The 12,128-nt window shown below is 46.5% G+C and overlaps 1 protein-coding gene across 1 annotated transcript in view; it reads right to left on the bottom strand.

Annotated features, from left to right (window-relative positions):
* PTPRG (protein tyrosine phosphatase receptor type G) overlaps positions 1–10,892 on the bottom strand; it is a 401,938-nt gene extending 391,046 nt beyond the window's left edge. Inside the window, exon 1 of the mRNA XM_086755857.1 lies at positions 10,298–10,892. Within this exon, the coding sequence (XP_086611983.1) occupies positions 10,298–10,382 (85 nt within the window). The 5' untranslated portion in view covers positions 10,383–10,892. The remainder of the gene's footprint in view (positions 1–10,297) is intronic.
* Positions 10,893–12,128: the final 1,236 nt, after the last annotated feature.

Below are 12,128 nucleotides of genomic sequence, written 5' to 3'. Positions count from 1 at the left end.
TATGATATCATATGTTTGGATCAATAAGTTCGCATTTGTCTCAGCCCCAAAAGCTGGAAAGCTATGTGTCTTTTTTTTTTCAGTTATTCTGAAACGTTGTCCAATTAAGCTCTATTGCTTTTTTTTTTCCTTACAGATCCTCTAGATTCTAATTTACAAATAAAATCAAGAGAAGCAATTAAATGTTAAGTACTATCAGCATGTTTCCCCAAGTGATGCACATGTGCAGAACAGAAGTAGCCTAATCCTGATACAGAAGGCCAGGTTACAAATTGAAATACAATTGTATTACCACGACTTGCAGGCTTCACGGTCTAGCGGGTAACAACACCGGGCACCACGCTCACCTTCCGTGCAGCCAGGATTTCTCAGGCTGCCGCTACACTTCGCTCCTCCAGTCCCCAGGGCACGCATGGACACGGGGCAGGGGCAACGGGGCTTTGGGTGCACATTAAGAGTCTGCGCGGCACTGAACTACGCTGGGAAGGACTTCTGGTGACGACCATCCTGAAGCACACGAGAACTATCAATATCGATCAAGCACAATTAAGTTTATGGTCCTTTCAACACGCCAGAACTTGATCCAATATTAGCTGATCGGTATGGATCATGTCTTCTCAGTGGGTTTCGGTGAAGGAGTTCATATTTGGAAGCTTGGACTCCCTCTGTACTTCAGTCATTAGGTTCTCTCCAGCTTCTCATCTCCCTTTATAGACATCAGCCTCTTCCCAGACAGGCTAACATTCGCTGGGGGAGAAGGAATTGTTTTTCCTCATTTGATGCAAGACTGCCCAAAACAAAACACAATCAAGGCAGAAAGCTAGAAGCATCCAAAGGAGGCCACTCTAATGGAAACAGGGCCACAGTAACAGATCTTCCAAATTCTTGCAACTAGCTCAATATCCAGTCCCCACATCCACATCCAGCAGCAAAAGAAAATGAGGACACTACAATAAACACTTTCTACCAAAACCAGCAGCATGAGTAATAAGGGAATGGATGGGTGGGGGAACAAAAAACACACACCACCACATTCTTAAGAAATCTATTGGGTTTGGTTTTTTCTTCTTTCTTTCTATTGCTAAAACCGCCATTATAGCAGTATTCCAGTCATGTAAAAAAAAAAAAAAAAAAAAACCCACAAACAAACAAACAAACAAAGGAGATACATTCAAAGACTTTATTTTAGTAAAGTTGAAAACCCTAAGAATTAGTGATCCAGGGCACATCCACTGAAGAGCAGGCTGTTTTGTTCAGCACTGACTCAAATAACAATCTAGAAGTCATGCTAGGCAAACAATCAACACGAGCTTTCTTGCTGTGGCAGAAAAATAGGCCCCTGAAAATCCTTGGACAAACAGAAAGGGCAACAGCATCACACATATATGATATGAACAAGACCAGCGTGCAGTTCTGGCGTGCACCTAAAAATAAGTTTAAAAAAAAAAAAAAACACTGGAGAAAAGGCAAAAAAAAAAAAAAAAAGATTGCTGCAAAAATGATTCAAGGATTGGATAAAATCTGATAGCAAAGGGCTTCCAGAGTTCAGGTCACGGAGTTAATTAGGCCACTGTGACATGGTTTTATTGTAATGTGTATGTACTCTCAAGGTAACAAAGTATCAGAGGGCTCTTTAAACTCCTAGAGAAGAGCGAAACAGACAGGAGACAGCTGAAGTGGATGTGTATTTGCAGCTTGAGCTTCACAGCTACAGTGAAGAATTCAAACCATCACTTTTTCTGTGGCTTATTTATTTTGGTAACCACTTTATTCAAGGAAAAGAAGTTGAGTGTTGCTTTAAGATGAGCATCAAACAAATAATTGATTTTTTCAAAAAGCAACTGACAGCTGTTGACAGAAAACCTCACAGATATCTTTGCAACAGCCACAGCTTTGGTCAAAGACCTAGGTATAACGTAACAGAACGATGCCAAGGGCTGATACACGTGACAAGTATCCTCCAAAAAGCCAGAATTTTAACAGACGGACCGGACACCTCTGCTTCACAGCACGCGGAATCATACAAAGAGGTGGGTTTGCACTGCACCACACAGTAAAACAAAAACCTCCAAGAAGCATAAAGACAATATCAAAACTGTACACCTTTGACACAAAGGCAGCCTATGGAAATACTGAAAAGAACATGCACAGCCATTTTTCAGAATAATGTCACCATGAGGGTTACAGTGCAAACCCTCACTTGATGAAAGCAGCTACAGGAACAGCATCAATCGCGCTACGACAATGTGCAGCAGCCGAGGACCTGCTATTACGCCAAGATAAAACAGTATCAACTCGCACATTTTGCACCCCAGGTTTACAAAGATAACAACGAATTAATTTTCAGTAAACAAAAGAGAAGCGCTTTACAATGCATAAACTATGTAGTAAGAAACAATTTTAAAAGTCACAGTTTCTGAAACTGCTGTCGCTGAGCCTGTACTTTTAACACTTACTTAAATAGCTAAAACGGCACAAAGGTGTTGCTTTGGAACACAAACAGTTATGCAGAAGCGATATAATCTGATGCAAAGCCCTTGGGCAAAGAAGAAAGGAAAAATAAACAACTAATTTTAGAACCTGAACACTCCATTAGCAATTCTCACCAATTAAAATATGATGCAACTGCTGTCAACAGGCAAATTTTAGTTGTATTTTAAGCATGGATTTAAATACAAAGTACACAAGCTACTGCACTGTAAGAATAAGTAATTGAGTTAAAGTAGCATGGAGGCCACCAAGAAGAAACCTTCACCTGGGTCTCTCTGCCTGCCTACCACGCGGATGCAACGTTTAAGAGACAGTCACGCTGCAGTAAATCTATACCGTAATCTCCAGGAGTCTGAAAAAACCCTAGGAATCAAAATACCAGTGGAAGTCTATCAAAAATGTAATCCCTAAACTCACTTGTGATTGCAATGTAGACCTATACTTAAATATTTGAAAGCTACTAGGGACCTTTATTGCCTCAACTTGGAGTTTCCGGGGGGGTGGGGTGGTGTGAATGGACACAGGCTCATGCTGAGGATGACTTCACTGAGGCTCTGTAAACACACATCCATTTTAAAATAAATAAATAAATATCAGTAGACTTGCTTTAAAAAACTCTTAGCCAAGACTTACTTATTTTGAGATAGGTATCACAAACTTCACTACCTCCTAAGATATAAAATGAGTTATTTTAAAATCCAGAAGGAGAAAGAAAAAAAAAAAATTAAAAGGGAAAATTTTTTTTTTTTTTTTTTTTTAAACCAGTGAGCATTTCTAAGCACACACAGGAGAGCATTTCTAAGCGCACCAAACTGACACAAAGGCAGGTACTGGTCCTCACTGGTGCAGAGTTTACTTCACAGACATGATCCTGTTGGAGATGTCCCTGCTCCTTGCAGGGGGGCTGGACTGGATGGGCTTTGAAGGTCCCTTACAACCCTAACAATCCTGTGATTCTATGACATCCTTGTTTTAGAGAAATGAAACGAAGCCCAAAGAAAGTAATTTGCTTACTGCTCAGGATCTGGAGGAGTCAGGATGGAACTATTTCTGTTTACCTCTGCAGTAGAAAAATGGTTTATCCAGTGCATTGGTACAAGTGATTTTACCTTCATATTCTGCTTATTCAGAGTTCACCTCTTGTTACAGTGAAGTCCTCTTCCACTGCAGGACGACTAACACCGCTTCTCACTGGTCTGACAAAGCGACCACAGAACTCCAGGTCTGAGACTACAGACTGCTAAAAGACAATAATCCAAATTGTAGGTGCTTCTATAGGAGTAAGGAAAGGGCAAGGCACTGCTTCGATTAAAGCAAATATAACAGCCAGGACAGAAGATGGAGAGTGAAGTGTGGAAAGACAGAACAACCATCCGCTTTGCCTGCGAGGAGCGATCAGACAGCTTTCCTTTACTGTCAGCGGAATAAACAGACTCCCAACAGAAGAGAAGAACTTTAACAGCGCTCTGTCAGGCAGACAGGCACATTTTATTAAAAAAAAAAAAAAAAAAAAAAAAAAAAAAAGAAGAGAACAGAACAGCTGCCACAAGACCAAATAACATCTCACATTTTGCTCCCAAATACCAATGCAGCTCTTCAGGGCTCAAGATCTCATTCATTACATATCTGCAAGCAGAGAAAAGGATTTTTCAAAGCAGCTCTCCGAAGCTAAGCATCCAAGTCTCAAAACACCTAGATTTTCTTTAGAAAGGCCTCCATGCTATGAATGCAAAGTCCCGCAAAGCAGGCACTGGCACAGGATAAACACATTCAGGCAGTGCTGCGGCATTTATGCACAGAAAAACCTGCAACACCCATGTCAATTGAGATTTTCTGTGTCAGTACTGCTGGCAGGTGCAAGGTGCGGTCAAGTTTTAAGTTCTAGAAAATGGTTCATTATTACTCAAATGACTTGATAATTAAGAACGCTAGTATTTCAACTCCCAAGCAAACTTAAAGATGCATAATAAAACCACATTAAAAAAAAAAAAAGGCCATGTACCAACTGATTTTACTTGAACCATAGTTCACTTGAAGACTAATTCAAATTGCTGTAAGGTGAGCCCATTCAGTGTAATAAAAACATCTCACAGTGACTGCACAAACTTCTGCGTTTCCTTACTGCCCTGTGTCCTCCCTCCTCCTCCTCCAGTCAGCTGGGGAGTTAATTCACGACCACTGTTTCCTTCAGCTTCCCATTAATGCTGCTAGCAATCAGAAAAGAGGAGAAGTGAAACAAAACCAGCAATATCCATGGAGTACTGTAGCATCTTCACTGCTGTGCCTGCAACCTGCACGCTCGTTCATCTGTTCACTTTCTGGGTGGGAAGTGCCTCCGCTTCAGCTACAAATACATGACAGCTCAAGGCATAAATCAGGAATCCACTATGTCCTGACAGCCATGCCTCAACAAGACAGCTGGACGTTGCAGGGCAAGCATTTGAAGACATGACCAATGTAACCCTGATTCACCTAAGAGTACACCTGTCCTCACTGAAGTGGGGCAAGATCTCTGTGGAGAGCTGTACCAGGTGTTAGCAGCACTAAATGAAAGAAGCCAGTTTGACTTGCCCCAGGGCAAGTAATGTAGATGGCTATCTGTAGCCTACAACATGGATAACATGATCACTGGCACTACCACAAGATATTGAGTAATGGAAAAATTAACAGCAACCAACGATCTTTTTTTCTGGGATTTTTTTTTCCTCTAAAGATTTATTGACACATAAATTAAAAAAAAAAAAAACACAAAACAAAACAACAACAACCTGCTTTCATCAAAAGTTACTCTCTAGTTGGGTATCTCCAGTTGGCCACGCCCCAGGTTCCTCGGCTTACTATGAAAGTGTGCATCAATTTACATCTTCCTTCCCTGCTTTGCTTCTAACCCCTGCGTGCCTCTACAAAGCTGATACAGGCCAATTCTTCCTAGGAGAAACTCGGGCAATCGACGAAGTCACATTCCTGTCAACCTGGTGCAGGAAGATGCAAGTCCACAATTGTCACCTGGAAGAAACATTGACAGCAGTTTACCTCACGAAGAAGGGAAAAATCTGTAAACATATTTAGGCACCTAAAGCACCAAGGAGTCCCCAGAAGGAATATATAAAACCATAAATTAATCCATTCAGTGCATATTTGCATCCTCAGACAAGTCTATCTTTTAAGAACATTTGTCTGATGAGATTCCACTTCCTGAAGTACTTAAATTGTTGTTTAGCATTAAAGTTTAAGTAGCATGGAATGTAAACATAAATACTTGCAATTTCGTCAACACACAGGAACAACTCTAATCTTTTAAAATGGAAGAACAGTAACTTAGGCAAACAGAAATTAGTCCCATTTTTTTTTTCATAATTTCTCAGATGAAAGTTATAATATTAGCTAAAGTACAGCATTATTACTATACCCTTAGGCTTTGGAGCACGTCATGCCACATGTTCATTTGGCTGCTAAAAAGCAGCAACCAGATGATTAGCATTTTTCCAAGTTTGAAGTCATTTCTTTAATTTAACCATGAAACTCTAACACTGAAATCAGAGTCAACATTAATAACATTTTATTTCAGAAAACTCCACGCACGTTAGTCCTTCAGCACTGATCATAAGATGGATAGAGTCCTCACTGTTATCTGTCTTTTCTGTAATTGGAAACAAACCGCAACTATTAAAGTGGCACAACTTGATAACAGTACAACTTTAACTGACTGCACGTACATAGCTTCAGACAACACTCGCCCCTGCGAAGACCCAGAAACTGAGAGTGAAACCATCACCCTACTGAAATCCACAGGTGGTTTTAGATGATATTTATGGTACCAAGCAGGACCTAATTTTTTCAGCAGAGGCTCCCAGCATGGATGAGGGAGGGACAGGTGAATGACATGACATCTCTGCGCTAGACTCACAGAAGTTCCTCCCTGCTCTGACCAAGACATCCATTTTCTGAATAGGATCAAAAACTCTTTCATGTCCATTTCCTAGACAAAAAGGAGAGAAGATAGGGGATGAGGGAGCAGTAACAGAAATCCTAACGTGTACACACAGGCAAAAATCCTCCTCACTTCTCCAAGCAGAGCAACGTCCCCAGCCTGAACACAGGCTTTGTAGACATTGCAAACACAGCAGTATGACTGAGGGAATTCCAATCACCCTCAAATTGTGTTCCTTCCTTTTTTAAATATACTGAAATGCTCTCTGTCCATGATGCCTCTTCCTCCCTCCCCAACTTAGGAAGCCTCTTACTCTGGCTGTTAGTGCAGACAGCTCCTGTGACAACTTGAAGACTCTCAAAAGCTGTGTCCAGGCTCTGTTAACCACGAATCTGCTCCTGTAAACCTACTAACAGAGAACAAAGCTCTCCCTGGAGTTTTCCCCCAGAAGCGTACCAGTAAACTCAGCTCTTACAGCCTGAGAAGGCTCACTTGACATTCTTTATCTGCAAGGACTCCATTAACAACTTCCCGTAACGAAAAGCACATTTTTCAAAAGGCACTGAAAATAAGGGATAATTAAAATGTAAGAAGTGTCATCTTCATAAAAGCCACAGGACTAAATAAAGTCTTGGAGGGCCCTCTCCTGTACGTTCCGTATTTCTCTACGTGCACAACACACCTTCCTCTGTAAAATCCTCAATAAACAAAGCCGCTCTTCTCTGTACCTTTAAAAACATCTGAAGTAGCATTTGATTAGTACATAGGGAAAAGCTCCTAGTGTATTTTTTCCTCCAAGCAGAAGACAGTTACATGCAAAATTAACTCTCAACTCAGAACTATGAAGACTCAAACCCCAAAACCCATTTACAGGCAGTTACAAGGTCAGCAGCAATTTGATCCATTACCAAAGAGCTAATCTAGACTCAAGAAAATGACTTCCATTTATGCATCCAGCCTAAGAGAATGCTAACAATTGTCACTCCTTAGTTGTTGCTCTGACAATCCTATTATCCAAGAGCTGCGCAAATGTGTACGTTTTCCTTTACAAAAAAAAAATAAATATTTATCATCTCTTGGCAAAGCATTGAGAAACTACCTAGTGTTACCGAGTAACACTAATATTTATGTCTTACTGATTTTTGGTATTGTGAATTTAGATTAATGAGCAAACAGACCCCATGGAAACAACCTCTCTTACCTTGTCTTAGTGTGATTTATTAAGCAATGCAATTACCAGTGACAAGCCCACGGAGAAATGCACTGAACTTAACACTTCAGAAAGAGCAAAACCTTACCCACATTTTTTTTTTTTTGTGCAAGAATGACTCCTTCCTCTTATTGCAACCAAAGGAACAGCAACAAAAATACCTACTTAAACAGTGAAAATCTATTACAATCCTCCTAACAAAGGAACGCTGCAACGACTTATTTTCTACATGGTTCATTTATTGTTGCTGAACAAAAGAAAAATAGCCTTTATGTTTTTTCACAAAGTAAAGTGATTTGCAGGAGAGAAAATAAATAACAACCTCTCTCTCATTTAAAGAAAGCGAGATACGAAGCAGAGGGAAGATAGATGCTTGTAAATTAACACATAAAACAACAAATGCCTGAATTCTCTAATCCTCTCTAGTAAACGCTATGAAAAGGTACCGAAACATTTGCAGTAGATACTAAACAGTTAATATCTGGCCGGGATTCCCCGCCAACACAAATTCCGATGATTTGCCATTGGATGCTGTCAGCACCAATGCCCTGTTACAGTCCAGCGAGATCCTCCCCGCAGCTTTCCTGCCTCGGGCATCTCTGCTGTACCGGATCAGAGTCTGGAGCGTCCCCGTCCACCGGGATGTTTGACGCACACCCCAGACACCACTGCTTTGCAGAAGAAGGCATAAAAGAATAAGCAAGTCACTGAGGTCTGACATGGTAGCTCTGTACGAAAACTAAACGCATAAAAGCCCTTTTGGAAAACAGTTTGCTTTCCAAGCAAACCTTGAGCGATGAACAGCCCTGAAACATTCCCAGTTATCACCCAGTCGTTGTACAGCTTCCAGCATTAAAGAGTTAATCTGCACACAGCAAACGTCCACAGATCTACTGCTCTCTGCTTGCATTCGTCTTCATATTCAACCCATAATGCAAATATTATCTGGTTCAAACACCACTGATCTAAATCAGCAAGTGGTACAATGCTGTCATATGAAACCTCCATCATCGCTTGTCTTCCTGAAGCGTTCCTGCAGCCTGCCTTCTAGATGTAATTACTGTACAGTATATACCAGAACCAGAGAGAAAGGCTTCACTCTGAGGGCTGAAATTGAGAAGAAATCGATACAAAGAAGATAAATGTTTCTTCAAGAGCTGCAGAGGTATTAACCCTCTCTCCAACTTATCTTCTTTTTTGCTTCAAATAATTTTACCGTGTGAGAAGCTGCTGGAAGGACTGGGATATGATGGGTCTATCTGCTTATCTCCTTGTTTGCAGTTAGCAAAAAAAAAAAAAGTGTATTTCAAAAAAAAAAAAAAGGGGGAGGAAAAAACCCAAACAAACAGAAGTGAAAGTTTTTATAAAGCTTGCAGAATTCGCTTCTTTCTTTACACACTCGCACACCTGGATGCAGTCGACGACCCAGGCTGCAGCAGGAGCCCACAGAAGGGACAGGAGGACCCGCGGGGGGAGGCCTCCCACCGCACAGCCACCCCACCGCACAGCCCACCCCCCCCCCCCCCGCCCCACTACTGCCGGGAGCAGGGAAGCCCAGGAAAAAGAAAATAATGAAACCACTCTTGGGGCGTTCGAGGGGGCGAAGCCGTTTCCAGGAAGATCTTAGCAGACGCAGATGCGGTGGGAGAGGGACAAATAAAAAAAAAAAAAAAAAAAAAAACGAAAGAAAAAGGCCCGCTGTGCTTCAGAGCTGGCTTACGCGGGGCTGCGCGCCGGCGGAGCGGCGCGGGGCGGAGGGGGAGCGCGCGGCCCCGCGGGGGCGCAAGCGGCGCGACAGCGCCCCTGGCGGACAACCGGGGGCAGTGCGGAGGCGGCGGGAGCTGGAGCCCCGCGCGGGCGCTGCGCGATCCCCCGGGCCGGGGAGCGGGGGACGGGACACGGAGGGGCCGGGACACGGGGTCCCACGGCGGGGCGAGCGCCCACTCTGCCCCGTTACATGCGGCCCCTGCGCTGGGGTGGGGGGCGAGGAGCGACGCGCAGACACAAGCCACGGGGTGCGATGGGGGGGTGCGAAACACAACGGGCGCTGAGTGTACCCCACCCGTATCGCCCCGTTCCCACGGGTGGGGGCTGCACAGAGCCAACGCCGAGTGCGGAGCGGGCGCGCAGCCCCGCGTCGCCCTCCCGGTCCCCCCCGCCCTGCCAAGGTCAGTGTGCCGGCACGGGGAGACACTCACGGCGGACACGAGTGGGGTGGGGAGAGCAGAGACTCGCGAGTAAGTAAGTTTTTGGCAGGGGACGGGGCGACGGGGGTTGCAAAGAGGGCTTGGAGCGCGGAGTCACGCTCCGCTCGGGGCGACGGGCGGCAGTCCCGCAGCACAAAGGGAGCCCCCGACCAGCCCCACGCAAGAAAGGCAGCGTGCAAGGAGCCCCTCGCCCGCCCCACGACGTCGGGGGCTGCAATGCACCGGAGAGAAGGCGCGATACCGCGCCGGCAGCGCGGAGCCGAGCCCACGCACGGCCCCACTCGCGGGCAGCGCTGCCCGCAGACGGGAGGGTGCTGCGGAGCTGGGCGAAAAAACCCCAACGTTAGGGCCAGCCCGCGCGGTCCCCGGCGCATCCTCCGCACCCCACGGGGGTCGCGGACACGAGTGGCGGAGGCACCGGAACCCCCCCCCTCCCCCGCAACCGCGGCGCTCACTCACCGGGGAAGCAGACCACATCATGGAGCACGGAGCTGGTGATTTTCAAGAAAAAGATCCACCAACACGGTTGCAGTAGCCTCCGCATGTCCAAAGCCGCACATCGAAAGGGGAGAGGGACTAAAATAATTAACGCACGAGAAAAAAAAAAAAAATTAAAAAGAAAAGGAAAAAAAAAAAACCCAAACTTGTTGAAAATAAGTTTCTCCCCGCACCCCTCTTCCTGCGGGAGAAAGCGGGGGGCTCCTGCTCGCCTCTTCACCGGAGGAGGGGGGGGGGTGTGGGGGGAACCCCCGCACCCGCGGGGCAGGAGAGCGGCGGCGGGGCGCGGGGACCCCCCGCGCGGGGGGCGGCGGGGCGCGGGGCGGCGCGCGCTCAGGCGGGGAGCGGCGGCGGGGCGCGCGGCATGCCGCGGACGGGGCGCTCAGAGCCGCCTCCGCGCACGGGCGGGCGGGCGGCGGTCAGCCGGGGCCCCGGCGCGCTCCATCCTGCCGTACAGGAAGTGGCGGGCGAGCCCGGATCCTGGCGGAGACTTTAAAGCGGGGCGAGGGAGGGAGGGAGAGAGAGAGAGAGAGGGAGCGCGGCGGAGAGGCGAGGCGAAGCGGCGGCGCGCCGGGCGCCCCGGCTGCGCGCCCCCGCCGCCCTTAAAGCGGCCGCGGCGGAGAGGCGGGAGCGCGCGTGTGCTGCGGGGGCCCGCTCGTCGGCGCGCACCCGCTCTTGTGCTGCAGGGTGTTGGGTGGCCTTGGTCCGTCCTCCCCCCAGATTGTGTGCGTCGTTCTGTGCGTTGCCAGAGGTCCCGCTCCCCCCCGAAATCACATAGTTCTCCTCCGTCCCCTACAGGACTGTGTCTCACGCCGCGTATTGCCAGAGCCCCCTCCCAAATCATACCGATTATTTTTTTTTTTTCCCTATCTAATGCTGTGCTGGGTATTGCCAGAAATTCTCACCAAAATCATACAGCCTCCTTTCCTCCCCCAGTGCTATGCATCATTCTGGGTACTGCCAGAGGTCCCCCACGAAATCATACAGCTCTTCCCCCCGGCCCCCCCACCCCCCCAGTACTGTACTAGTATTGCCAGAGACCCCCTCTGCCCCATCCAAAAATCACATAGGTTTTTTTCTCCCCCAGTAATACACATCATTCTGGGTATTTTGAGAGGTCCCTGGGGTTTCCCCCAGTATTGTGCAGTATGCTGCGTATTCCCAGAGAGCCCCCTCAAAACGAGATAGTTGTCTGACATTTTTGCAGAGTCAGGTGAAGCCTGTCCCAAGGCAGTCTGCATCCAAATCTGGATCCACAGCCCCCCCCCCCCCCCCGCAGCAGTTGCTGAGTGATTGATAACTTTGCACAGGAAACAGAGACAGAAAATGGTGTGAATTCAGGATGAAGGGATGGTTGCTTGTACTTGGCATTTCCTGGCGGTGCTGTGGTCTGCTGAAGCTTAAATTTCATTCAGAAGTAGTTTTTGCCTGTTTCTTTGCTAATTATTTCCATTACGCGGATTCTGTTTCAGAAGGGAAAGGGTTTGGCAGGGGTTTATCAGTGCGTGCTGTGCTCAGCGCTGGCTCTGTCATTTGCTGTGACCATTTGCTTACCTGCAAACCTTCCATATCTGTGGTGTTTCCAGAGGAGAGGAGACGGGGAGAAAATTCAGAAGGAGATGGGGTAAGAAAATTCAGAAGAAGTCATATTTATGGCAGAATGGCAGTGACTTTCTCCTCCCTTGCTTCAACTTAGGGATCAGTACAGCAGAGCCCTCACGGCTGGGTCCTCACCACTGCTGCGCTCTGACTTTTCTGGAAGAGGTTGTGGTTTTGTGTCCATCCAGGTTTA

The sequence above is a fragment of the Chlamydotis macqueenii genome, chromosome 10 (assembly GCF_036417535.1).
Source record: "Chlamydotis macqueenii isolate bChlMac1 chromosome 10, bChlMac1.mat, whole genome shotgun sequence".
In the NCBI taxonomy this organism is placed as follows: Eukaryota; Metazoa; Chordata; class Aves; order Otidiformes; family Otididae; genus Chlamydotis; species Chlamydotis macqueenii.
The sequence above is the reverse complement of the archived record's forward strand: the minus strand, read 5'-3'. Positions and strand labels throughout refer to the sequence as shown.